Raw genomic sequence first — 26772 nt, forward strand, 5'->3', positions numbered from 1 at the left:
TGCAAAAATAAACTCTCACAGCAAACCAGGTTTTCATCAAGCAAATCACTTATCCAAGTGCTTCTTGAATCATGAACACGAATTAGAACAGGAACGGAACTAACAAACGAATGATGTTGACTTCTGCAACTAAGGCGTGGCACCATCAGTCTTTTATCCACAGGAGGAGATCCTTAACGAGCCCCAGCTGCTTGTTATCTTCTCCTGTGAGCATCCTGAAACCACTCACAGTAGATTTCTGTGTCAGTCTGATAGCAGCTCCAAAGGCTCCTACTGAGCCACAACAGGAACCCACTTTGGTGAGAAGGGAACAGCGTTCCGTGCGTCTTTGGCGTTGAGTCATGCCAGCCACATGACCACGGAGACATCTTCAGACAGCGCTGGCTCTTCGGCTTTGAAACGGAGATGAGCACTGCCCCCTAGAGTCAGGAATGACTGGCACATATGTTCAAGGGGAACCCTTTACTTTTTTACATGCATTTCATAATTTCATTTTTTTTTGCTAGGGGTTACTGCCAACTACAGGAAGCCAGCCAAGCAAAAGTGAATCTCTCGTGGAGATTCGTACCCTCACCACCCTCCAGGCCTTCCGCACAGCCCTTAAAATCTGGCTGTTCCGACAGGCTTGGGGCTAAAGACTTGCAGCCCCACTCCGAATGGTATGATTGTTGTGTTTTTAGCTGTGTATGGTCTTTTGTTCTGTAACTTTGTTTGTTTTTTCCCCCCTCCCTTGAATTGTGAGCCGCCCTGAGTCCCCTCAGGGAAAAGGGCGGCATACAAATAAAGTAAATTCAAATTCAAATTCAAAACTATTGAAAGAGTGTGGAAAAACTCTGCACAGCGATGTAGAAGTCACCTCTGAAAGGATGAAAAATAATAGTGATGAAAGAGGAAAGGAAATTATTTATTTGTACAGGACTCGGGGAATTAAGCATTCCTGGCTGAGCTATTTCTCTTTGCCAACCAAACACAGAACCTGATGACTTTCTGAGTAACCTGCACAAAACACACTGGAATAACTAAATTATGGCATTTCTCAGACCTGCCCTTTTCGGTATAAGTAGGACCTCCCTGATGATCCAATGTTGCCTGGTCCTCAGCCTTGGTGGAGACTTTTAGGCTGAATTTCACCCCATCGTTCCTCCTCCTTCTGTTCTTCCCCCCGAACAGTCTATAAAAGCTGGTGGAGAAGAAGAAGAAGAAGAGAAGGAGAAGGAGAAGGAGAAGGAGAAGGAGAAGGAGAAGGAGAAGGAGAAGGAGAAGCAGCTGCTTCCCATTAGGACGTCAGACAAGGAGAACAAGGACTGTCTTCTATCTCCCGAGCTCACCATGCTGGTTTGACCACAGAATACATGTTGTGTTCTTCATATCTGAAGCTCTGGTTTGATTGAAACCACCATGAACAAGCAGAGGGTAATTCACGTGTCCACCAAGCAGCCGAGCTATGCGGTTTGTGTCCTGGGAACAGAGATTTCCTTAGACATCAAGAGGTAAGTCCTGCGATTCTTCATGAGAGTTGTGTTGGGTACAGAAGAAGACTTGGTCTTCCAATCTCCGCTTGGGTGATGCCTTCTGCAAGTCCCTCTTTCTCCTTCCATCTTCACACCTCTGTGGCCGACCACCTAAGCCTGCTCAGAAGGTAATCAGAAATAATATACGTGGGAGAAAGATGCGGGGCAGATGGTATAAATGTTATTTAAAGTGTTTTTTTTTTAAAAATTAGCGTTGAATAACATAGTTTAGAACCCACGACTTGAGAACAATGCGTTGCCAGAAACGACGGAATGCAAACCGTCTCTACGATCAGTCAGGAAATCATTGTCTCTTTGTTAGCCTTTTCCCAAGAGCTACTAATAATGAAAATTTAAGCTAATCCAAACGCGTTGTAGTTTTGTCTTTAAAAAAAAAAAGAGCTATCTAAAAAAAAGAGAATAGAAGGAAAACAAAAGCTAGCTCAGCTTTAGTTCTGCAGAATTGATTATCACTTGTTTTTCTCGGTCTCCTGAGCTCGCAGAAGGCAAATTGGCTTCTATGTCGAGTTTCCTTCGGGAGCTGATGAATATTATCTATTTTGTTTTCCTGGATAAGAGGATCAAAATGCCTTTTTCTTCCCTGACCTTCAGAAAGGCGAAGAAGAAACGCATAACACTGCATTCTTTCCAAACACATCTTTTTCTGGATCTCAATTTTTTTTCCCCATTCAAGGTTTTTTTATTTTTTTTTAATACAAATTATACATATTATTGGAACAAAGAGTTGTCCAGGTCTTTTCTTTTACATCCTCTCAGTTAGTCCTTTTACATCATAGTTTCGTTTTCACTTTCTGCCAAATTATTCTCTTCCATTATTTTCCATCTTGGCGGTTATTTTTTCTTAATACGAAACAATACCTTCCATTCCCCCTTCAAAGTTACGCCATATTTTCATTTCTTATTTTCTCCATTGGTATATTTTGCTATAAACAGTATACCTTCTCTAATTCAATTTAAACACAGAGAGCATTCCTTTCAATTTTTTTTCTACAATGAACAATGTACTATCATTTCTTTATTTCGTAATTAGTTACATCGCAATAACAATCTTACTACTATTCTCTTTAGTCTACTAATGCAACCTCTTTTCCCCTTTCTTCTCTTTTAACCATTTTCTCTGGGCTCCCTAAAATCCCAGGTTTACATCTTTTCCTTCTTCTCCCTCTTTCCCCTCCCCTTCTTTTTATTTTTCCTATTTTTGTGATTATTGTATTTTTTTCAGAGCATTTACTTTATTATTCTAGTAACTTTCCCCAGGGTTTTCTCTGTTCTCCTCCTTTCCTTACTATTTTGTGGTTTCTTTTTGGGAGATCTAGGATCTTAATTTTGAATCCCACTGACAAGATTTGGGCTTCAGATCGCATCTTATTACAATAGCAAGAGAGAGACAGAGAGAGGCTGAAAGAAACGGCGTACAATTAAGATGCCGACAAAATACCACTCAGCAAGTCTTCTTCTACGGAGGAAAAAATAAACTACACCTTGCATCTTCAAGGATGGGTATCAGAATCCCTAAACGTATTAGGCTGTGCAAAAACCTGAAAGGCCGATGTGAGTGGTGCACACCCCTGGGAGCAAGGTGCTATTTCTGTCCCCTGTCACGCCCAGATGTGATTTTGGTTTTTTTTTGCAGAAAAAAAAATGTGCAGAGATATGAATTGTGCAAAAGGGAAAAAAAAAGTATGTTTTTACACCACCGAGGAATTTCACATGCACTGCTGCAAACACGTTCCTTGAAAAATGAAAGATTTCTGGACGTTTTCTGTCTCTTGCTTTCTGCGTGCGCTTTTCGGTGGGAAGGGACAAGAATCCTGGTGTGCCACATGCACAGTTTGGGCATTCAAAATCATTCTGAATGGGACACACATTTCTGAGTCAACAAAACATAAAAAAGATGTGGAGACTCTGGAAAGAGGGCAGAGAAGAGCAACCAAGACGATTAGGGGACTGGAGGCTAAAACACATAAAGAACGGTTGCCGGAACTGGGTATGTCTAGTTGAATGAAAAGAAGGACTAGGGGAGACATGATAGCAGTCTTCCAGTATCTCAGGGGTTGCCCCAAAGAAGAAGGGGAGTCAAGCTATTCTCCAAGGCGCCTCAGGGTCAGGACAAGAAACAAGGGATGGAAACTAATCAAGGAGAGAAGCAACCTAGAACTAAGAAGAAATTTCCTGACTGTGAGAACATTAATCAGTGGAACAATTTGCTTCCAGAAGTTTTAAATGCTCCAACACTGAAAGTTTTAAAGAAGAGATTGGACAACTATTTGTCTGAAATGGTATATTTTCCTGCCTAAGCAGGGGGTTGGACTAGAAGACCTCCAAGGTCCCGATGAAAGAAATGTCCTTCTGGGTTCGGCTCCAAGTGGGGAAAAAGGACCACTGGAGACATGGAGGCTGCTTGGAAAGATGGTTTTAATGGTGGACAGGACCACATGGCTTGCGCCCTGAACAGAAAAGGTGATGACATGCTTCAATGTTGGTGGAGAAAAGAGAAGGCAGGACTGAGATGCTGAGTCCCTGGTTTTATGCCCTCTCTGGCCTTTGATCTTGAGCTTGTATTCTGATTGGTTGTCAGACTCCCATGGGGCCATGCAGGGGCAACTCTCTAGGCTGAGTTTTGAATCCAGGTTTGGTTGAGTTCTCAGATGCCATGTGGTGAGTTGGTTAAAGTACCAATATTATCATGCCTTAATCCCATCACTCTGGAGCTGAAGTGGAGAAGTCTTTATTATGTAAAGTGGACTAGCTTGGCCTTCTTAATGGCCCATTGACAAGTGGGGATGGGCAGGAAGCTACAGGCAGCTATTCTGCCTTTTAAAACAGGTTTCTTTCTTTTCACATCCAGAGAAATATTCTGCCTTTTCAATATTTCCTAGGATAATTCATTTTTCTGGGAGAGGGCTGGGTGATAACTTCCTATAGTCCCCTCCAATTCTGCTATACTATTCTATTCTAAACCCTATGTGCCCCAACTGAGGATTCTACGAAAAATTGCCTTTTCTTACTAATGACATTTCCCACGGTTTATTTCAGCATAGCGCTGCATTTGATATTTTGATGTTTGAAAGATAAAATGCCACCATGGCTCGAGTAAGGAGGGATTGTTTAAAATGTGGGTGTAATAATACATTTTTTGAGGCCCACTGTGTTTCCTTCTAAGAGTACGCAATTGTTGTCCAACCACACAGGTAGGACAGAAAAAACATGTCCATGCATTATTTTGAAAAAGGATTTAAAAAAACACTGAGTAATCCCAGGTCACCTTCGTGAGTAATTGAGATGCGTGCAGGCTGCAGAGAGGAAAAACACAGGATTCAGCAGTTAAATATTCTGGAATGAAGAATGAAGAATGAGTTTCAGTAATTGGGGTGTTTTGATGTCGCAATTTTTGCACTCAATCATTTCTGGGTCGCAGAAAATGTCATCCAATCAAATCCATCCACCTTTAAGGCTACCCAAGATTCTTGGTTAATTTCGCGGCTGCACTCAAAACTTTTCTTCATCCTGTCAAACACCAAGTTCCCCTCGCACATATGTGCTAGTCGTTCCCGACTCAAGGGGGCGGTGCTCATCTCCGTTTCAAAGACAAAAAGCCAGCGCTGTCCGAAGATGTCTCCGTGGTCATGTGGCCGCCATGACTCAACGCCGAAGGCACACGGAACGCTCTTCCCTTCCCACCAATGTGGTCCCTATTTTTCTACTTGCATTTTTTACGTGCTTTCGAACTGCTAGGTTGGCAGAAGCTGGGACAAGTAACGGGAGCTCACTCCGTTATGTGGCGCTAGGGATTCGAACCGCTGAACTGCCAACCTTTCCGATCGACAAGCTCAGTGTCTTAGCCACTGAGCCACCTCGTCCCTTTAAGGTTACCCAAAATTCTTGGTTCCTTTCGTGGCTGCACTCAATTTTTTTCTTCTTCCTGTCAAACACCAAGGGTGTGCAGGAATTCCTTTTATTATAAGGTCAACTGAACAGGCCACCCTTTCTGCTTTTATTGATTTCTTGCCATCTTTCTCCTCGGAGTGTACCGAGTGTGTTGAGAGTAGGTTAAAAGTTTGCAGAGGTTTTTTTTTTAAAGGATTGACTTTTAAGGAGCTGACGATGGAGGAGAAACAAAAACCAGAGCCTCTTTTCATATCAATAGCAAGCAGCATCGAAGGTGTAAATTCTCGGCAGTGGAGCTGTTGGTCCGTGGCTGTGCTACAACAGCTTGTAAATCCTGCGGAAGGCAGCTGCAAGAGGAGACGCTGATAGAAGGACTTGTGGGAAGATTTATAGCCTTGGACTCTCCCCTTTTGAGTGTAATTGGGTGTACTGACAGAGTAATATATCTCTTAACAAGTCGCTGCAAGACATTGAAGAGGGAGAACAAAAGAAAAAGAAGGGAGCTAACCACAACACGGTTTCATAAAACATAGCCTTTCACATCCTGTATGCATTTCCCCCTCTCTTTTTCTTCCTTCTTCCCTGCAGTAATTTTTCCCCTACAGCAACAACACTTAAGACTTACCGTATTTTGGGGAGTATAAGACACACCTTTTCCCCTCAAACAAGAACACTGTCATGTACAAAGACAGGAAATGTCATCAGCCTTAAACCACGAAAGTCCAGTAAAGGTTCCAGTAAAAGTCCTCGTGACCCAATAAATGCGCGCATGACAAAAGCGCGCCGACGAAACCGTGGCGAGAATACCGCAATGTCATAAACGCGCCCACAACAACGTGCCGACAAAACTGCGCCCACAAAAGCGCAATTTAAGTTAAGGTAAGGGTTAGGTTCAGGTTCAGGTTCAGGTTCAGGTTTAGGTTTAGGTTTAGGTTTAGGTTTAGGTTTAGGTTTAGGTTTAGGGTTATTAGGTTGTTATTAGTTGTTGTTGAAGGTGTGCTTTTGTCAGCGCATTGTTGTCAGCGCGCTTCTGCGCTCATTCGTTGGCGCGATTTCAACCGCGTCCTACTGTCCCATTTGTATGTACTCTTTTATGTGTTGATGTCTATGTTTTGCTTATTTGTGCCATTTTTTTTCATGTGTTTTTCCTACTTGTTTCCTTGTACTTGTTGACAAATTAAAATAAATAAATAAAATAAATAAATACCCCCATCGGACGAATTAGTGATTAAAAAAAACTTTGGGTCGTGCAGAGATGAACAAATTAACACTGAAATTAAAAGATAAAGAAGAGTTGAATACTATGAAATTTGGAACAATTGGTACAAATGGCTGCAAAACAAGAATAAAATTATTTAAGCCAAAAAAACAATATATATAAATACATACAGAACTGTGTATAAAGGTGTGTAAATATAGAAGCGAAATATTATATCCATGTACAGATATGATGACATAACAATGCTGATGTAATAGCAATAGCAATAGCAGTTAGACTTATATACCACTTCATAGGGCTTTCAGCCCTCTCTAAGCGGTTTACAGAGTCAGCATATTGCCCCCAACAACAATCCGGGTCCTCATTTTACCCACCTCGGAAGGATGGAAGGCTGAGTCAACCCTGAGCCGGTGAGATTTGAACAGCCGAACTGCCGAACTAGCAGTCAGCTGAAGTAGCCTGCAGTACTGCACTCTAACCACTGCACCACCTCGGCTCTATGACTGTAATGACTGTAAGGTGTTGTAGAAGGGAAAAAATAATTAAAAAAATCTGCTGACAAATAAAATAAATAAATAATAAATAAATAATAAATAAATAATAAATAAAAATAAAAAATAATAAATATAAATAAATAATAATAAATAATAATAATGAATAAATAATAAATAATAAATAAATAATAAATAAATAAAATAATAAAATAAATAAAAATAAATAAATAATAAATAATAATAATAAATAATGAAAATAAATAATAAATAAAATAAAAAAAAAATAAATAAAATAATAATAAATAATATAATAATAATAATAATAATAATAAACAAAGAAACAAACAAAGTAATGCCACACACCTGCGTTGTTTGGTTTGACCCTAGTTCCAGGCCAGGGGGGCCACATCTTTTGAAGCCCGGGCTCAGGAGGACTCCAGGTCTACGTGACCTACGACCCCAAACACCTTCCCAAGCCTGAAGGTTCGAAGAGGTGGCCTCTTGACGCAGACACCGAGGTCATCGTGTCTTTGAAGGCTTTTAGCGGTGCGGTCAATGACAACAAGGTGAGGACATACACTGAGATGGTGGGAATATCATCCCAAGAGTCTTTGTGGCCCGCCAGTGGAGCTGGCAGCAGATTCAGACAGTGAGGAGGTCGGGGGAGGAACATGGACCAGTCCTGGAGCCTGATGAGAGCTCTGTGTCGGAGGCAGAGAGGGGGCCAGAGCCTTATGCCAGTTATCAGCTGCTTTCAGAGTCAGACATCAGTGAGGCAGATGAACAGCTGGAGCCTGTTCCCAGGGTGCGCATGCGCGGAGTTGCCAGACGAAGGGAACAGCTAAAGAACAGGGGTTGACTTGGGAGTAAGGCCACAGGTGGACAATGAATGGCCCCTTCCAGAGGACATAAAGAGGAGCGAAAAGGGAGTGGAGTTTTCAGGAGACCATTAGTTCGCTTCATTGGTTCCTGACTCTCCAAGACTCATGGCCAAGTTTTGCAGCTATTGGCCTGGCAGCTCTCCAAGCCAGATAAGGTCTGTGACTGTAAATCCTCCCTCGAAAGACTTTGCTGGATGTGAATGAGCAGAATTCACAGTCAATTAATAAAAGGTTTTTTTTTCGTCGGAGCCAGGAGTTTGCTTCATGCTCTTAGGAAGCCTCGGTCAGAACAACCAGGTTGGTGAGAGAGAGTCTTTAGAAGAGAGGATCAGAAATCCCAGAGGGGCCTAGTGGGCAAGGCCCTACTCATATGTAAGCCCTTCTCGAGGTGTAAAGCTTGAGTTAGGAGCTGCTATGAGTTCACTTCTCTGCTTTCCCGCTGCATGACAGAATATGGATTCACACAGGTCATCTCTCAAAAGGAGGAAAACAAACTGACATATTAACCTGTTTGACAGCTCAGCAGTGACTTGGCCCTTCGTTCTCTTTGTAGGTCAGGGTGTCCTATTACGATCAAACAGGGCACACACCGATTGCTGAAGCTTGGGTGTACATCACCTGTGTAGGTAAGTATCAGCTTGACCCGCAACCTGCATCTTCTCCTGGGTTCTTAAGGCCCAAGGAGCAGCGAGCGGGGTGGGGTGTGTGGTGGTGGTGGCACACCTGCCAAAATTTCTCCATCCCGCAAGTATATTGTGGATTCCAGCTCTGTTTTGGGTTAGCCTTGCAAAGTTTCTCAGAAATTCTGTGCGAAGGGTAGGCGGGAAGCCATGGCGAATGAGGTGGTGGAACACCAGGTGACATCAGGGGTGGGATTCAGCAGGTTTGCACCGGTTCAGGGGAACCAAATGTTAATTTTGCATCTGGTTTAGGTTTAGGTTAGGTTTCGTTTTATTTATATGCCGCCCTATTCCCAGCGGGACTCAGGGCGGCTCACAAACCCAAGGGGGGAAGGGAAACACAAAAACTACAAATACAGCATTTAAAAATAACCAACAGACACACGAATCGAGAGGGAAGGGAACTCATCAACCCCAGGCCTGCCGACACAGCCAGGTTTTAATGGCTTTTCGGAAGGCCTGGAGAGAGGTGAGGGTCCGGTATCTCCATGGGAGTTCGTTCCAAAGGCCAGAGCTGCCACAGAGAGTAGTAGCCAGATGGCATTGGCTGATAGACGGAACCCAGAGGAGGCCAACCCTGTGTGATCTAATGGTCTTTGGGAGGTAATTGGCAGCAGGCGGTCTCTCAAGTACCCAGGTCCAATACCATGAAGGCTTTATAAGTGATGACTAGCACCTGAAGCGTATCCGGAGACCAATCGGTAACCAGTGCAGCTGCGGAGGATAGGTGTAACGTGGTGTACTGAGGTGCACCCAAATCGCTCGCGCGGCTGCATTCTGGACGAGCTGTAGCTCCGAATGCTCTTCAAGGGCTGCCCCATGTAGAGCGCCGAACTGATTGCTGCAAGGACGGCTGGCCCTGCCCACCCTTCCCTTTCCTCCCAGGAGTCTCCACGCAGCCCGTGCATCATGCTAGGTAAGTTCTGGGCCTGCACGGAGGCTCTGGGAAGTCCCTAATTGGGCCCGTTTCCGGCCTCTGAAGGGCCTCCGGAGCCGGGGGGGGAGATTGTTTCACCTTCCTGGAGGCTTACGGAAAGCCTCCGGAGCCTGGGGAGAGTGAAAACGGGCCTACCATAACTACCGAAGTCCGAAAATGGGCCCGTTTCTGGCCTCTGGAGCCCGAGGGAGGCCATTTTTCACCCTCCCGGAAGCTCAAGAAAAGCCTCCATAGGCTGAGGAGAGTGAAAAACGGGCCTACCAGAAGTACCGGAAGTCCGAAAATGGACCCGTTTCTGGCCTCTGGAGCCTGAGGGAGGCCTTTTTCACCCTCCTGGAGGCTCAAAGAATGCCTCCGGAGCCTGGTGAGGGTGAAAACCCTCACCTCCCAGTGGTGCAGGAGGCCAAGGAGGCCATGCCCATCTAGCCACGCCCGCCCAGCAACTGGGCAGAGAACCGGTTGCTAACATTTACATAAAGGATACACTTGTTTTCAAGCTATTTTAGAGAAGCAGACTTGCTTCTTCAGTCCTGAATGTGAGAAGGGAAAGCACCAGAGGTGGGTTCCTACCAGTTCGCACCAGTTCAGTAGAAACCGGTTCGTCAAATCTACCGAACCGGTTAGAAGAGGTTCCACCAGTGGACCCGGAAAGCAGGCCACACTACAGAAGAGGTTCCAAATTTATTTGAAACCCACCACTCACACACACACACACACACACCACACACACACAGACTCACACAGAGAGAGAAAGAGAAAGAGGAAGAAAGGAAGAAAGAAAAAAGAAAAAAAGAAAAAAAAAGAAAGAAAAAGAAATGAGAGAGAGAAACGGAGAGGGAGAGGAGAGAGCGAGAGAGAAGAAAGAAAAAAGAAAAAAAAAAAAAGAAAAAAAAAAAAAAAAGGAAAAAAGGGACAGAGAGACAAAAGGAGAGAGAGAGAGAGGAGAGAGAGGAGAGAGAGAAAGAAAGAAAGAAGAAAGAAAAGAAAGAAAGAAAAAAAGAAAGAAAAAGAAAGAAAGAAAGAAAGAAAGAAAGAAAACACATGGCCGGCAAGCCACTCCCACCAGGTCACATGGCCGGCAAGCCACTCCCACAAAGGAGGCCACACCCACAGAGTAGGTTCGAAATTTTTTTGAAACCCACCAATGGAAAGCACAAAGGCCAAAGAAACATAATATTTAACTCTGTCTCTCTCTCAGCCCTCTCCTGGATGCCGAACAGCCGAACAGGAACCGTCCAGAACTACGCTACCAACAAGGTAAGGTTGGATTTCGACACAAGGATCTATTTCTGGACAAGTCACCGCTGGTCATGTAGACTGAAGGACTCTTATCCAGAGCTATGAAACTGTTCTTTCAAAAAGTCATGCTGGAGAAGGGAGGTCAACAGAGTTGTTCTGAAACATGGACAACCTCTTTGCATTGAAGCTGGGAGCAATGTTGGAAGCAGGGATGTGCAGTCACTAGAGGCAGGGGAGGCATGGCCTCACCAGTCATGAGGAAAAGGAAAGAATTTTAAAGAATTTTTAAAAAATAATTAAAGCCAAGGTAGTTGCTACCAGATTCACAGTGACTTGGAACAGTGCTTAGTGTTAACTGTAGGAGGAGGCCAGAGAAATAGGGGCCTCCTGTGCATAAGCAATTTTTCGCCTTTTAAGAGTTAAGCAAGGGTTAACAAGCAAAAAATTTCATATGCAAAGGAGGCACGTGTTCTCTCGCCTCCTGTAGAGGGCATTTTTAGAGGCTTTTTAGAGTTCTCTGGGAGCAACTAGCTCAGTCTGACTCAGAGCTCTGGCCTTTCATGAGGGTAGGGCAGGCAGAAGCAGAGTTGAAATCGTCTCTGAAACAGCTGGAAAAGGTTCGTGTGTGGGGAGGGGGAAGGAATTCAAAATGTTTGATCGAAAGGCAGGGGAAGGGGGGGGGGGTATGGCAGAGGAGCTGCTTTCAAGCCTTTGGAAAATATATCCAATCCAACTTCTGTGTTTGTGTTTGTTTGAGAGTGTGTGAGAGAAGGATCCAATTTCTCTGTGTGGGTGTGTCTTTTGAGAGAGGGGGGAGGGAGGGAGAGAGGGAGGAAGTAGGAGGAGGGAAAAGAAAAAAATGGGAAAACTTATTTTGCAAGGGGGAAAAATGCTGTCGCTTTAAATCGGAACTGAGCATGCCTGGCTGTGGAATTCTGGGAGTTGAAGTCCACAAGTCTAAAAAGTGCCTCACCAGCCATAAAACTGACCGCACGTCACTGGTTGGAAGTGGTGTTGGGTGCACTCAAGTCCTCCTTGACGTGGTGAAATCCTTCATTTCTTCTTACGCTCAGGCAAGAAAAACCAAAAGGAGACATACAGACTGGGTGAAACCAGGCTTAATAGCAGCAACTGGGAGAGGGATCTTGGCGTCTTAGTGGATAACCAGCTAAACAGGAACCAGCAGTGTGTGGTGGCAGCCAAAAAAGCCAATGCAATCCTCAGTTGCATTAACAGAGGGATACAATCAAGATCAAGGGAGGGACTAATACCACTCTATAAAGCCTTAGTAAGACCACAGCTAGAGTACTGCATCCAGTTTTGGTCGCCACACTATAAAAAAAGATGTGAGACTCAAGAAAGAGTGCAGAGAAGAGCAACCAGGATGATTAGGGAATTGGAGGTTAAAACATATGATGAACAGTTGCAGGAACTGGGCATGGCTAGTCTAGGGAAGAGAAGGACCAGGGGAGACAGGATAGCAGCCTTCCAGTATTTGAGGGGTTGCCACAGAGAGGGGTGGGGGGTCAAGCTGTTTTCCAAAGCACCCCAAGGCCAGAGAAGGAATAATGGATGGAAACTGAACAAGGGGAGATGCAACCTGGAAATAAGGAGAAATTTTTGACAGTGAGAGCAATCAACCCATGGAACAGTGTTGTGGCCCAGCAGGAGTCGTTGGAGCTGCAAACAGACTCCGATAGCGAGGGGCCCTAGGAGTCGGCTCTGGAAGATGTGGAGGACCTGGACAGGGTTCAGACTCCGAGCAGGGATTAGAGAGGCTGGTTGGCCACCAGGAGGCACCAGAGGCATGGAGCGCAGCGGTGAAAGCCAAAGGGAGTTTGTCCCTGACATCAGGCCCTGGAGCAGTGGCAAGAAGCTAAGGGAGGTGGTCCCGGACGCCAGGCAAAGACGGGCAGATAAGCGCGACAGCAACTGCGGAGCTATAGAAGATAATTGGGGCCAGGTGGTTGTGATTAGGCTCCTCCCAAGAGAGTATATAAGAAGAGACTTTGGGAGGAGGCTTTTTGCAGGACACAACTATTATACTAAAGCTGGAGAAGCTCTTGTGTGTATTTCTTATCTGTGGAAGTCTGGGTTGCTGCCAAAGTCTTGTTGGTTTGTTAATTTACTGTGAATAAATTGTCTAGTAATAATCTTGTGTTGGCATGACTCAGCGTACGGAGAGGGGTCAGAACAGAACAGCCTACTTTCAGAAGTTGTAGGAGCTTCATCACTGGAGACTTTCAAGAAGAGAAGGGATTGTCAGAAATGGTGTAGGGTCTCCTGCTTGGTGGGTGGGGGGTGGACTAAATGACCTACAAGCAGTGGTGAAATTCAATTTTTTTTTACTACTGGTTCTGTGGGCGTGGCTTGGTGGACATGGCAGAGGAAGGAATATGCAAAATCCCCATTCCTCCCCACTCCAGGGGGAAGGATATTGCAAAATCTCTCCATTCCCACCCCATTCTGGACCCCAGCCAGAGGTGGTATTTGCCAATTCTCCAAACTACTCAAATTTTCCGCTGCTAGTTCTCCGGAACCTGTCAGAACCTGCTGAATTTCACCGCTGCCTACAAGGTCCTTTCCAATTCTGTTAATCTATAATCTTCTCCCCCACAGACCAAATGGACCTGGGGCCAGATGGAGAAGGTGCGGTATTGCTGGTGAACTGTGACCGAGATGGTCCAAGCCATGGAAACATGGATCATACCTATCCTTATGTGCGATCCCATGCAGGTAGGTCTTCAGGCATCCCTATAACAATGGAAAGATTGAATCAATGGAGCCTCCTTCATGGTGGGACTTCATGCTTTGCGTCAGGGGTGGGTTCCTGCCAGTTCTAACAATCTACAGTGCCGTTTAGAACCGGTTCCAGCTCCCTCCACCCCGCCCGTCCCCACATCATCAAGATGAAGAGTGAGAGGAGGAATTCTGGGAGTTGAAGTCCACAAATCTTAAAGCTGTCAACTTTGAACACCCCTGGGTTTTTTTCCCTAAAGGGGTAGGGGTACAAGTTGTAACTTGACAGCTTTAAGGCTTGCATACTTCAGTGCCAGAGTTCCTGAACCAACATGACTGGAGGAGGAATTCTGGGAGTTAAAGTCCACAAGTCTTAAAGCTGTCAAGTTTGAACACCCCTGGAGTTTTTTTCTAAAGGTTTAAGGGTGCAAGGGTCTTGTAACTTGGCAGCTTTAAGACTTGCGTGCTTCAAATGCCAGAGTTTCTGAGCCTACATTTTGGTTGCTAAGCAAGAGCGTTGTTAAGTGAGTTTCACCACATTTTACAAGTTGGCCATGCCCACCCAGTCTCATGGCTGGCAAGCCACTCCCATCCAGTCACATGGCCAGCAAGCCACTCCCACCCAGTCACATGGCCGGCAAGCCACTCCCACAAAACAGGCCACACTACAGAAGAGGTTCTAAAAAAAATTGAAACCCACCACTGCTTTGCGTCAACGTCTCCTGAAAGCCACTCTGATCTCAACACTCTTTATGTTTTGAGGCCAGATGAAGATTTCACTTTTTGGATTCAGCACTTTCTGGCTTAAAAAAAAAATACCCACCCCAAATGCTCTCTGATGATTGTATTTTGTTATTGCTTCTTTGACATTTTAAAAGGATCTTCCTGTCCTTGTCTTGTTTAATCCAACAATATTTATGGAGTGTCGTTTACCTGAGGCCCTTAGGACAACGGGGGAATAATAAATGTTTGAAGCCGCAGCACATCGGGTAGGGCAGGAGGGTTGGTAAGAGGTGAGCCGACCCCAAGAGAAGAGGAAGACCATCAGCTGTCACTCTCCTCTTGGCTCAGCTGCCAGAGGGCGACAGAAGAGAGCGCTGGGTCTGCCAAGGAAGCTTGGATGAGTTCAGGGTGCAATCAATTCAATCCCTTCTAACGAGGAGAAAACTCAAAGTAGCAGCACCCAGCAGCCTTCTGGGATCTAAGCTGTGCAGAAGTGAGAAATACCTCATGAAACCAGCAAGATAGAAATCCATGATGAAGCTATGAAGCTGCTGTGGCTTAGAGGGGGAGTTTTCCCCTCACAATCAGCAGGTTGTGAGTTCGAGCCTAGGTAGAGGTCGATGTAGAGTCACCTGCTTGAACATAGGGTTAGACTAGATGACCTACAGGGTCCCTTCCAACTCTGTGAATCTGAATCAAAGGGTCTATTTTGCCCCCTTTCTTGGGATGAAAAGGAGGATGCTAAGATAGCAGTAGAAACAGCACTTAGACTTATATACTGCTTTACAGTGATTTTACAGACCTCTCTAAGCGGTTTACAGAGTCAGCTTACTGTCCCCCAATAATCGGGCTCTCATTTTATCCACCTCGGAAGGACAGAAGGCTGAATCAACTTTGAGCCTGGTGAGATTGAAACTGCTAAATTGCTGGCATCCGGAAGGCAGCAGAAATAGCCTGCAGTACTTCATTCTAACCACTGTACACCAAGGAAGGAAGGAAGGAAGGAAGGAAGGAAGGAAGGAAGGAAGGAAGGAAGGAAGGAAGGAAGGAAGGAAGGAAGGAAGGAAGGAAGGAAGGAAAGCAATAGCACTTAGCACCGATTACCTCTACATGGGGCTGCCCTTGTGCTCTACATGGGGCTGCCCTTGAAGAGCATCCGGCGACTTCAGCTAGTCCAGAATGCGGCCGCGAGTGATCGTGGGCGCACCACGGTTCGCCCACATAACACCGATCCTCCGTGAGCTGTGCTGGCTACCTGTTGATCTCCGGGTGCGCTTCAAGGTGCTACTTACCATTCATAAAGCCCTCCATGATAGTGGATCTGACTATTTGAGAGACGCCTTCTGCCGATTATCTCCCTCCGTCCCATCAGATCGCATAGAGTAGGCCTCCTCCGAATTCCATCTGCCAGTCAGTGCCGACTGGCGACTACGCGGAGGAGAGCCTTCTCAGTAGCAGCTCCGACGCTTTGGAACGATCTCCCCGTGGAGATTCGTACCCTCACCACCGTCCAGACCTTCCGCACAGCCCTTAAGATCTGGCTATCCCGTCAGGCCTGGGGATAAGCCCCTAATTTCGCCCCACCCGAATGCTGAATGAATGTTGTGTTTATTGTTTTATTTTATTATATTTCACATTTCTTTTTGTGTTTTGTCTTGCACCACTTCCTACAAATTGTAAGCCGCCTGAGTCCCTCAGGGAAAAGGGCGGCCTATAAATGTCAAATAAAATAAAAAAAAATGAAAAAATGAAATGACCTCCCAAAGACCGATTCGATCGCACAGGCTTGGCCTCTCCGGGTTCCATTGCCAGCCAATGTCGGCTGGCGACCCCCGGGGAGGGCCTTCTCTGTTGCTGCTCCGGCCTCTGGAACGAGCTCCCCGTGGAGATCCGGACCCCTACCCTCCCGGCCTTCCGTAAAGCTACTAAGTCCTGGCTGTTCCGGCAGGCTGGGGGCTGTTGAAATACCCAGCCTGCTTCAATTGTGAATGTTGTGTATTTTAATTGTTGTATTGTCTTATTTATCCCTTTATTGTAAGATGCCTGGAGTCCTTCGGGAGAGTGGGCGGCATACAAAACTAATAAAACAAAGCAAACAAACAAACTTAGACTTATATCTTACTTCACAGTGCTTTACAGCCCTCTCTAAGCTGTTTACAAAGTCAGCCTCTTGCCCCCCAAAATCTGGGTCCTCATTTACCCACCTTGGAAGGATGGAAGGCTGAGTCAACTTGAGCCTGGCAAGATTCGAACTGCCAAATTGCAGGCAGCCGGCAGTTAACAGTAGCCTGCAGTACTGCACTCTAACCACTGCACCACCATGGCCCATAAGGTTCATAACGCTAAGCCTCTCTAGAAAGATCAGCTTATTTTCCATCCTAAGATTCCTGCAGAAGAATCCAAGAGTGAGTTCTTCACCACTCAAGACTCCATGTGGTGGGACCTCAAGATGACGTTGCTGATGGCCTACTGTACCAAACCCTTTGTCTCTTCTCTTCTCAGATCTTCAAGACTTGTCTCTTGTGATTCTCAATATCAACAGCCCTGCCGGGATCTTCGACAACCACAAACTGATCCTTCACATCTCCATGTTTGATGCTGCCAAAGTGAGAGTTTTCCACGCAGCTGGTAAGTAGCTAGGTGGCACCTTCCAGTGCTTGTGTGTTAATATATCATCGTGTTGTGTCAGGCACTGAGGATTTAATAGCTGCCAGCTGATGTAAGGTTGTAAGCTGTAATACCAGTAAACCAGGAATACGTGGTTGTTGGACAGTGGGGCAAGCCAGCTTCTGATCAGATTACAGCCTTATTCTAATGATTGTAATATAGCCGATATGTTAACAAAACCTGTATCTGTGGAAAAATGTAAAGTATAAAGACTGCGTCAAAGCATTTGGATTATCAACTGTACAGCTTTAAATGGGAGGAGTGTCAGGTACTGAGGATTTAATAGCTGCCAGCTGATGTAAGGTTGTAAGCTGCAATTGTAAGCTGATGCAATGAGGATGATGCCTGGTTTCATCCAGTCTGTATGTGTACTTTTGGTTTTTCTTACCTAAGTGTTAGATAGGGCCCAGTGTTCTTACCATTTTGCTAAATAGGGCCCAGGGTTCAAGTCTGTCAAGACCCGTATGGATCTTGAGCCTATCTTCTAAGAGCCGAGGTGGCGCAGGGTTAAATGCAGCACTGCAGGCTACTGCTAGATCAGCAGTTCAGCGGTTCAAATCTCACCGGCTCAGGGTTGACTCAGCCTTCCATCCTTCCGAGGTGGGGTAAAATGAGGACCGGATTGTTGGGGGCAATATGCTGACTCTCTGTAAACCGCTTATAGAGGGCTGAAAGCCCTATGAAGCGGTATATAAGTCTACTGCTATTGCTATTGCTTATTCTAGGGTGTTGGCTATTCCTGCCAGCTTAGTATCATCCGCACTGTCAGTTCCAAATATCATGCAGAATTAAATCAGAGACCAAGGCAAAACTATCCTTAAAGTTCCAATTTAATAAGACAGACAGGTTGGCATTATGCTATGGAATCCCAATACTGAAAATGACATCAGAATTCCACCCAGTTAAAAGTTCATGATCTTGTCCCCGCACCCACAATCCATCACATGGTCCAATCTTCTTCTTCCGCTGGCATCCCACCCAGCTGCTTCCGGTCAGGTGTCAAAGTATGGAGACAAAGATGACCTTGGCTTCTAGTAAAGAATGAAAACAATACTCCACAATCTACTCCTTCTATTCCCCCTCCCATCGACTATACTAATGAAACAGCATAATGAAATAAGAGAAAGTGTGGCAGGCCAAAATTCTAAAAGGAATATAAATGCAGGCCTGACATGCACATTTGGTAAGTTCCCCTTCTATTCCCTCATCGCTCGTCTAACCTCTCTGGATACATTCCCTCAACAGAAAACACTTCGGTCTCCCACTACGAGAACATCTTGGGGTCAGACAAGCTGTCCTACACCGTGCAACCTACAGATGGAAGAGGACAACATACGTTTTACGTGGAGGGCCTCGCATTCCAGACGGAGACTTCAACGGCATTGTGTCGTTGAATGCCACCTTGCTGGAGCAGACCAGCTCGGTAACTATTCATTCTTTATTGTAATCCACGATCCATATGTACCCTATTATATTTGTTCTCCATTCTCTGTGTTTTGGGCGTGAGATGGGTTCTCCCTAGTCTTTATCCCTCTGCTGCTTTCTTGTCTTCCTTGTAAAATACGGCATCTGGTATTTGTCGCTGCTATATCAGTTTGACAGCTGTCAAAGAGCGTAAAGCAAACTCCTTGTCCCGACAAAAAAACCCTTTTATTTATTGACTGTGAATTCTGTTCATTCACATCTAGCAAAGTCTTTCAAAGGAGGATTTACAGTCACAGATCATATCTGGCTGCCAGGCCCATATCTGCAAAACTTGGCAAGGAGTCTCGGAGAGTCAGGAACCAATGAAGCGACTAATTGTCTCCTGCAAACTCCACTCCCCTTTCGCTCCTCTTTTATGTCCTCTGGGAGGGGCCATTCACCATCCACTTGTGGCCTTTCTCCCAAGTTGACCCTTGTTCCTTAGCTGTTACCTTTGTCTGGCAACTCTGTGCATGTGCACACTGGGAACAGGCTCCAGCTGTTCTTCTGCCTCACTGATGTTTGACTCCGAAGGCAGCTGATAACTGGCATACAGCCCTGGCCCACTCTCTATCTCCAATGCAGAGCCCTCATCAGAGCCTTCCCCAGACTCCAGGACTGGCCCATGTTCCTCCCCAACCTCCTCACTGTCCGAATCTGCTGTCAGCTCTGATGGCCACTGGCAGCCAACAACAAATTGGAAGGCGCTGGTTCTAATGTCATCCATTTTCTTCCCTCTTCCCAGACCTCACCGGCCACTCCAGTTTTCACGGATACTGTGGTTTTCCACGTGGCTCCTTGGCTTATGACCCCCAACACCCAGAGACCCTGGAGGTCTTCGTCTGCAGGTAGCCACAAAACACCAGCAGGATTCCCTTCCAGGGTGTAACAAGACTCATTAACTAAAATAACCCTAAATTTAGATTTTTGGAAATTCATCCCCAACTTAATTAATTCCTCAATACAGGACAGAAATTTAACTGGGCAGTTTTAAAGGAGGCCTCCTAAATTAAGGGAACATTCCTTGTGTTAACTCCCAACGTTGTCATAGAGGAAGGGCAGGGGGAGTGCATTCCATGCATACTGTCGGCTGAAGTCGGATCTCAGATTACTGCAGCAGGCTTGGGGGGGGAGTGCATCTCATAGGGGAATGTGATTTATGACACAGACTGAGTGGAGGGAAGAACAGGGGTAAAGTGAGCTATAAATCAAACAAAGCTTAGACCTGATTGCGAAAAGATCTTGCCTATGATGTTCTAATAAATGACTACCATATTTTTCAGAGTATAAGACGCACCTTTCCCCCTCAAAATAGAGGCTGAAAATCTGGGTGCCTCTTATACACTGAATACAGCATTTTTTGCTTCCTGAAACTCCCCCCTTCATAAAATGGCCATGTGTAGCCTTTAGGAGACTTCAGAGTGCTCCTGGGGGCTGGGGTGGGCAGAAATGAGCAAAGAATTGCTGTTTTTTGCCCCCCCAGCAGCATCTATAAGCTTCCTAAAGGCTATCCATGCCCTTTTAAAAAAAATGGGCCATTTTAAATGGGCCTTTTTGCTCTTTTGCGCCCCCCCCCCCTTCCCGGGGCAGTCTACAAGCCTCCTAAAGGCTATTCATGCCCTTTGTTGAAAAAAAAATGGACCTGTTTTCGTGAAAAACGGGCCATTTTGGGGAGATTTGCAGATGCAAAACCTTTTTTTAAAAAAAATTTCCTCTTCAAAATCTTGCTGCGTCTTATACTCTGAAAAATATGGCAGTTTTGTAATGAAACTTGACTCCATACTCATGAATCAATTAGGGCATTTTTAGGAAACCTTACACCTTGATCATCTAACTTTCTCAGTTGTAATTCCTGTTGCCATCTTCTTTTCTTTTAGCATCGAGAAGGGTATAAACTCCAACGGAAAATTCCTGGAGGCAAAAAACTTCTAGCAAGGAAAGCCAACTGCAAATTAACCATTTGTCCAGAAGTTGAAAACCGGGGAGATCGCTGGATTCAGGTACACTAGTTTGGGACACAAACGTAGACTTAAAGGCAAAGGTTCCCCTCGCACATATGTGCTCGTCATTCCCAACTGGTGGAGCTCATCTCCATTTCAAAGCCGAAGAGCCAGCGCTGCCGAAGATGTCTCCATGGTCATGTGGCCGGCATGATTAAATGCCAGAGGCACACGGAATACTGTTCCTTTCCCACCAAAGGGGCTCCCTATTTTCCACTTGCATTTTTACGGGCTTTCGAACTACTAGCTTGGCAGAAGCTGGACAAGTCAAGAGAGCTCACTCCATTACGGGACTAGAAGACCTCCGGGATCCCTTCCAACTCTCTTATTCTGTCATTCTTCTCCCAACAGGATGAGATGGAATTGGTTATGTAGAGGCTCCTCATCAATCCTTCCCCGTCGTCTTCGATTCTCCCAGGAATCGGGGCCTGAAGGAATTCCCTTTCAAGAAGATTTGGTAGGTCAACATCTCCCATCCTTTCTTGGCCAAGAGAGATAGGATTCTCCCCTCCTTAGATCAATAGAGAAGAATACAGGGCCCTCTTTCCTTTCTCTGAGTAACCTCAAGAGAATAAGGCAAAGTTGCAAATAAGATTGGACAAAATAAAGGTAAGGTGGGAAAAGATAATAAAACAAATATTGAGTTTAAACCAGAAATATTTTGTTGGGGATCTTACCTAAAACTTACAACAAAGAAAACATATTTAATCATTAATGTATTAACAGCAGCTAGAACTGTATTTGCACAATATTGGAAAAGGAAGCGATTCCTACTGAAGAGAAGGTGATTAGGAAAATATTAGAATGTGCAGAAATGAATAGGCCAACACCAGCAATTAAGAAGGAACAAACTGATGATTCTATGATATGGGAAGCAATTTACCAGTGATGTGCGGTGAGGTTTATGGCTGGTGAGGCACTGACACAGTGGTGGGTTTCAAATTTTTTAGACTTGTGGACTTCAACTCCCAGAATTCCACAGCCAGGCATGCTCAGTTCCGATTTAAAGCGGCAGCATTTGTTTTTCTCCTTTGCAAAAGAAGTTTCCTTCTTTCTTTTTCTTCTCCATTCCCCTCCTTCCTCACTCTCTCCCTCTCTCCCCCCTCTCTCAAACACATACACACACAGAGAGAGAGAAGTTGGATTGGACTATTTCTCCTACCCCTTTCCCTCTCTTTCTCACTCTCTCTCAAACAAACACACACGCACACACACAAAGTTGGATTGGAGGGAGAGCACCAGCGAGGAGACCAGAGGAGGAGGCAGGAAGCCAGTCAAAGAGCCATACTGGAGCACACACACTTTCCCCAGCCCTGGAAGGATCCAGTCCAGCTTCACTGATTACAGGTTTGAAAAGGCGACGTGGCTCTGCCTGCAATCAAACTACACATGGGGAGGGAGGCACAAGTGAGCCAAGGTCCTTCCCTCCAGCCTTTGCCCAAAGCCCCGCACCAGGAGGATGAAGTTTGAATTCCCGCTCCCTCCGACCCACACGTACCTTTTCCAGCTGCTTCAGAGAGGATTTCAACTCTGCTCTTGCCTCGGGTCCTCTGAAGAAACTCTGCCCAAATGAGTCCCCTCTATTATGAGGCAGGAGAACTGCGTGCCTCACCTACGTCAGGAATTTTAGGCTTTTAACCCTTGCTTAACTCTGCTCGAGTGATCATAAAAATGCCTAAAGTCAGACTAGATGAGGCACGCAGTTCTCCTGCCTCATAGTAGAGGGCGCTTTTTAGAGGCTTTTTTAAACAGTTAAGCAGAGTCATCCACGGTGACTCTGGCAGCAACTAGCTCAGCCTGATCTCAGTTCTCGCCTTTTTCCTTTTACATTTCCTTTTCTTTTCATGATGACAGTGGTGAGGCTCTGCCTCACTTGCCTCCCCTGACTGCACGTCACTGCATTTTACCAATGGTTAGAGAATAAAAAAGGAAATTGGAAATAAAGGAAGACGACAACAAGAAGAATAGAAAATACATTAAGATAGAGATAAGAATGAAAGGGCAATGATAACATGAGGATGATGTTTAATATTATTACTGTATTTTTATTAGAAGATATGTTACGAGGGAAATGAAGAGTTACACAAGGTATAATTGTTCAATGTATATAATTTGTGGAAGGATTGCACAGAAATTTGTACCCAGACGACACAACGCTTAAAGGGAGATGAAATGTTTATATTTTTTAAAATGGAAAATAAATTTTTAAAAAAAACTTAAATAAATTAAAATAGTCAAACTATTGCTAAATGACTGATAATAATAATGTAATAATTTGTACTGATAGGAAAAAGGGAAATTGGATAAAAGTTGTAAACAATGATTAAGAAAAGAGGTTTAAAAACTTTGTTATTAAACACAATTATTTTTTTTTATTTTGAATGTGTTATAAAGGAATAATGTGATTGGATGATATTGAAAATAGATAAGGGAATGCCACTATGTGGTTTTGTTTTAAATTTTGGAATGTGTTATAAACGGACGTTAAAACAACTATAGTCATATGAAGGATGAGGTATGATGGTAGCAATTATATATAAATATATGTAATGTAAAGTAGATTGTTTATGAATTAGAGGTGATAACGGTGGAAGGGATGCACGAAAACTCTGTGTAACCAATTGACACACTTCTACAACTTTGTAATGGAGGGTGATTTTATTTGTTTTATTTAAAAAATAAAAAAAATTGGGGAAAAAAAACTTTAAAAAAAAAGAATAAGGATTGACTTGCAGGCAGAAGGAATCTGAACCCCGCAAAGTTATCCCGTTTCACCAAAATATTGAAAAGTCCTCCATGGAAAAAAGTGCAAATAACACTTTTGCACCATAAAGGCAATGGTGGGATTCAGCCGGTTCGCACCTATTCGGGAGAACGGTTCTTAACTTTCTAAGCAGTTCGGAGAACCGGTTGTTGGAAGAAATCTCATTTTGTGTTTTTTTCCTCCACTTTACAGAGCTAATCCTGTAAAGAAGGCAGGAAGGAAACATTCTGGTGTTGTTTCTAGCCTACCCTTTAATACCCTGCTTACAGAAACTGCCTCTTCAGTTAACCTTGTTACATTGTAACAGCTAAGGCGAAGTGCCCATCGACCTGAGTGACGTTGAGTTGGCCATGCCCACCCAGTCACATGACCACTGATTCTCGCCTACCCAGCTGGTCATCAGGGCAGAGAACGGTTGTTAAATTATTTGAATCCCACCACTGCGTAAAGGCCATAGTTCGGGTTCTAAGGGATAGAAGATTCTTCAATGAGTCTCTATCTATCTATCTATCTATCTATCTATCTATCTATTATATCTATCTATCTATCTATTATTATCTATCTATCATCTCCTTCTCTCTCTCTCTCTCTCTCTCTCTCTCTATCTTCTATCTCTCTATCTATCTATCTCTATCTATCTTTCTATCTATCTATCTATCTATCTATCTATCATCTATCTATCTATCTATCAATCTATCTATATCTATCTCTCTTTAAAAAAAGAATAATCTTCTCAAGCTTTTTACAATGCTCTATTGCCATCATGGTAATAGAGGTGGCACGCAGCACCTCTCTGTGGGCGTGCAAGCCTCGCCCCAGTTCAGCTCCGCCATGCATGCTCACGTGCCTCCTGCTGGCCAGCTGGTCTTTGGGTCTCTGCTGCGCATGCAGGATGCGAGGGCCCCCCATGTGCATGCACAGAGGGGAAAGGTGCATACGGGGGTGCACGGATGCATGCACGGGGCTTGTATGCAGGGGAGTGCATGCCCATACGTGGGGGGGGAGCACATGCATGCACGGTGGGAAGGATGCAGCACATGCATGGGGGGGGGCATATGTGCATGTGTGATGTGGGGTGCATGCAGTGGAGCTGTACCAGTGGTGGTTGCAGGCTATACGTCCAGTATGGGTGTGCCGGAGCCTGCCCGGAGCACTGGATATCGCCTGGTACGGTGCTCTAGAGGGCCACCTCGCCTACCCGAGCTCCTTATTGGCTTTTAAGTCTTCGGGGATCCGCCCAAGTGCACGGCGTGTACAGGCGCCTTTGCGGCACTACCGCTGAGCAGCTGGAGTGTCACAGAGGCACTAAGACGCAGGCAAAGTGCTGTGCGTGCCCATGTGGACGCCACTGGGCCCATTCCAACTGTACCACTGGAACGGGATCCGGCACCCACCACTGGGCTGCACGCACATGCAGGGGTTTTGGGTGCATGCGTTGGCCACTCAGTCCGAAAAAGGTTAGCCATCATGGCTCTATTCTCTTTGTCTTTATTGTCATCAAGGGCCCTGATTTTGGGTACGTCACTCGGGAGCCCAAGAACGGGAGGAGTGTCCAGTCTGGATTCTTTTGGTAACTGGACGTCAGCCCACCTGTCTCGGTCAAGGGAAGAAATACTCCTTGGGAAGGATCCTCATAGGCAGCAGTTTTCCTGGGTAAGGAAAGTCACGAGACCCCTGTTTCCCATCGCTCCTTAACACGTCAGAATAGAACTGGAAGGGACCTTGGAGGTCTTCCTAGTCCAACTCCTGCTCAAGCAGGAAACCCTATACAATATCAGACAAGAGGCTGCCGAGGCTCTTCTTAAAGAGACCTTCAAGGTCCCTTCCAGCCTCCAGTGAAGGAGCCCCCACAACTTCTGGAAGCAACATCTGTTCCACTGGTGAATTCTCCTCACTGGTTGGAAGTTTCTCCTTAGTTCCAGGTTGCTTCTCTCCTTGATTAGTTTCTGTCCGTTGTATTTTGTCTTGCCTTCTGGTGCTTTGGAAAAGAAGTTGACCCCCTCCTCTTTGTGGTAGCCCCTCAAATACTGGAATACTTCTATCATGTCCCCCGTGGTCCTTCTTTTCTCTAGAATGGCCATACTCAATTCCTGCAGCCGTTCTTCAGATGTTTTAGTCTCCGGGCGTTTAAATCATCTTAGCTGCTCTTCTTTGCACTCTTCCAAAGCCTCAACATCTTTTTGTACTGTAGTTGACCAAAAACTGGATGTGTGGCCTTACTAAGGATTGTTAAGCGGGCAACTAATACTAATGCATAGGTTTTTATTCTATGCCTCGTTTTATACAACCCAGGAGTTTATACAACTTGCAGGAGCCAACACCACAACTGGTCATCAAAAAAAAAACCTGCAGCCAGGTAGCCACCCCATGTGGTGCCGGAGAAGATTCTAGAGAGTCCCTTGGGTTGCGAGGCAATCCGATCTGTGATCCTAATTGAAATCGACACCGACTAGAACAGGAGTCAGCAAACTGTGGCTCTGGAGCCGCATGTGGCTCTTTCCTCCCTCTGCTGCGGCTCCGTCACTGGTCAGTGACAATTTTGAGAGGAGCTTCCGGTGGGGGAGGGAGAGAAGCACAATGCGCCAGGAGAAGACTCTACGGCAAGGGGAGGGTTTTCCAGTTGTCTCCATAATGATAGGGCTTTTCGGTTATGACAGGTAGAGGAAAAAGTATGCCACACTAGGAGGAGACTCTATGGTGGGGAACTGAACTTCCGGTCAGCTCCAGAATTGAACGGGGGGCTTCCGGTTAGGACCTTTGTGGTTCCCAGGGTTTTTTTTTCTGTGGGAAATGGGTCCAAGTGGCTCTTTGAGTGTTTAAGTTTGCCGACCCCTGGACTAGAAGGACAGATACTGAGGCTGAACTCAAATGCTTTGGCCACCAATGAGAAGAAGGCTTCTTGGAAGAAACCCTGATGTGAGGAAAGAGGAGAAGGGGAGGGCAGAGGAGGAGATGGTTAGATAGAGTCATTGACACAACAAGCATGAGTTTGGGCAAATTGGTGTAAGAGTGAAGGACAGGGAGCCCTGGCATGCTGGGATTCATGGGGGTGGTGGTGAAGAGTCGGACATGACTTACCAGCTGACCAACAGAAAGCTAGACTATAAATGGTCCTCTTCTCAAACTCTTCAGCCTACACGCCCTTGGCCCACCGTCAGTAGATGACATTCAGGAAACAGATTTATTCCCTCAATGTCATCTACCAACCAACTGCACTCAACAAAAGTAAATGATAAGCAGTAGGAAGGCAAGTTAACAACCCTCATTATTAACCTCAATAATCAAGCTGATTGCAGTTGCCAACCTGGTTCAAGCACCAAAGTCATCATTGATGACTTTTTGACTCGTGCAGAGTATACAGGTCCTCAATGGAAGGCAGGTGGGCAGCCATTGTTTTTCCTGCAGTTTTGATTATCCTCTGAAGTCTGTTTCCATCTTGTTGGGTTGCAGAGCCAAACCAGACAGCTTTGGAGGTGCAGAGGACAGACTCAACGATTCCTCTGTAGAAGAAGACCTGTGACCATTATGGTCTAGCTTTTTGTTGT

At 45.3% G+C, this 26772-nt stretch overlaps 1 protein-coding gene across 1 annotated transcript in view; it reads left to right on the forward strand.

The window, feature by feature from the left end:
• The first annotated feature begins 1398 nt into the window (after positions 1–1398).
• The window catches only part of LOC116518693 (protein-arginine deiminase type-1-like), a 38379-nt gene continuing 13005 nt past the window's right edge, over positions 1399–26772 (forward strand). The window contains 17 exon segments of the mRNA XM_032232208.1: positions 1399–1490; positions 7552–7699; positions 8568–8640; positions 10830–10888; positions 13490–13502; positions 13505–13606; positions 16835–16960; positions 18245–18352; positions 18355–18422; positions 19209–19290; positions 19293–19311; positions 20341–20378; positions 20381–20463; positions 20815–20824; positions 20827–20924; positions 24730–24826; positions 24829–24880. Coding sequence (XP_032088099.1) covers positions 1399–1490; positions 7552–7699; positions 8568–8640; positions 10830–10888; positions 13490–13502; positions 13505–13606; positions 16835–16960; positions 18245–18352; positions 18355–18422; positions 19209–19290; positions 19293–19311; positions 20341–20378; positions 20381–20463; positions 20815–20824; positions 20827–20924; positions 24730–24826; positions 24829–24880 — 1268 coding nt within the window.

The sequence above is a fragment of the Thamnophis elegans genome, chromosome 15 (assembly GCF_009769535.1).
Source record: "Thamnophis elegans isolate rThaEle1 chromosome 15, rThaEle1.pri, whole genome shotgun sequence".
Classification (NCBI taxonomy): Eukaryota; Metazoa; Chordata; class Lepidosauria; order Squamata; family Colubridae; genus Thamnophis; species Thamnophis elegans.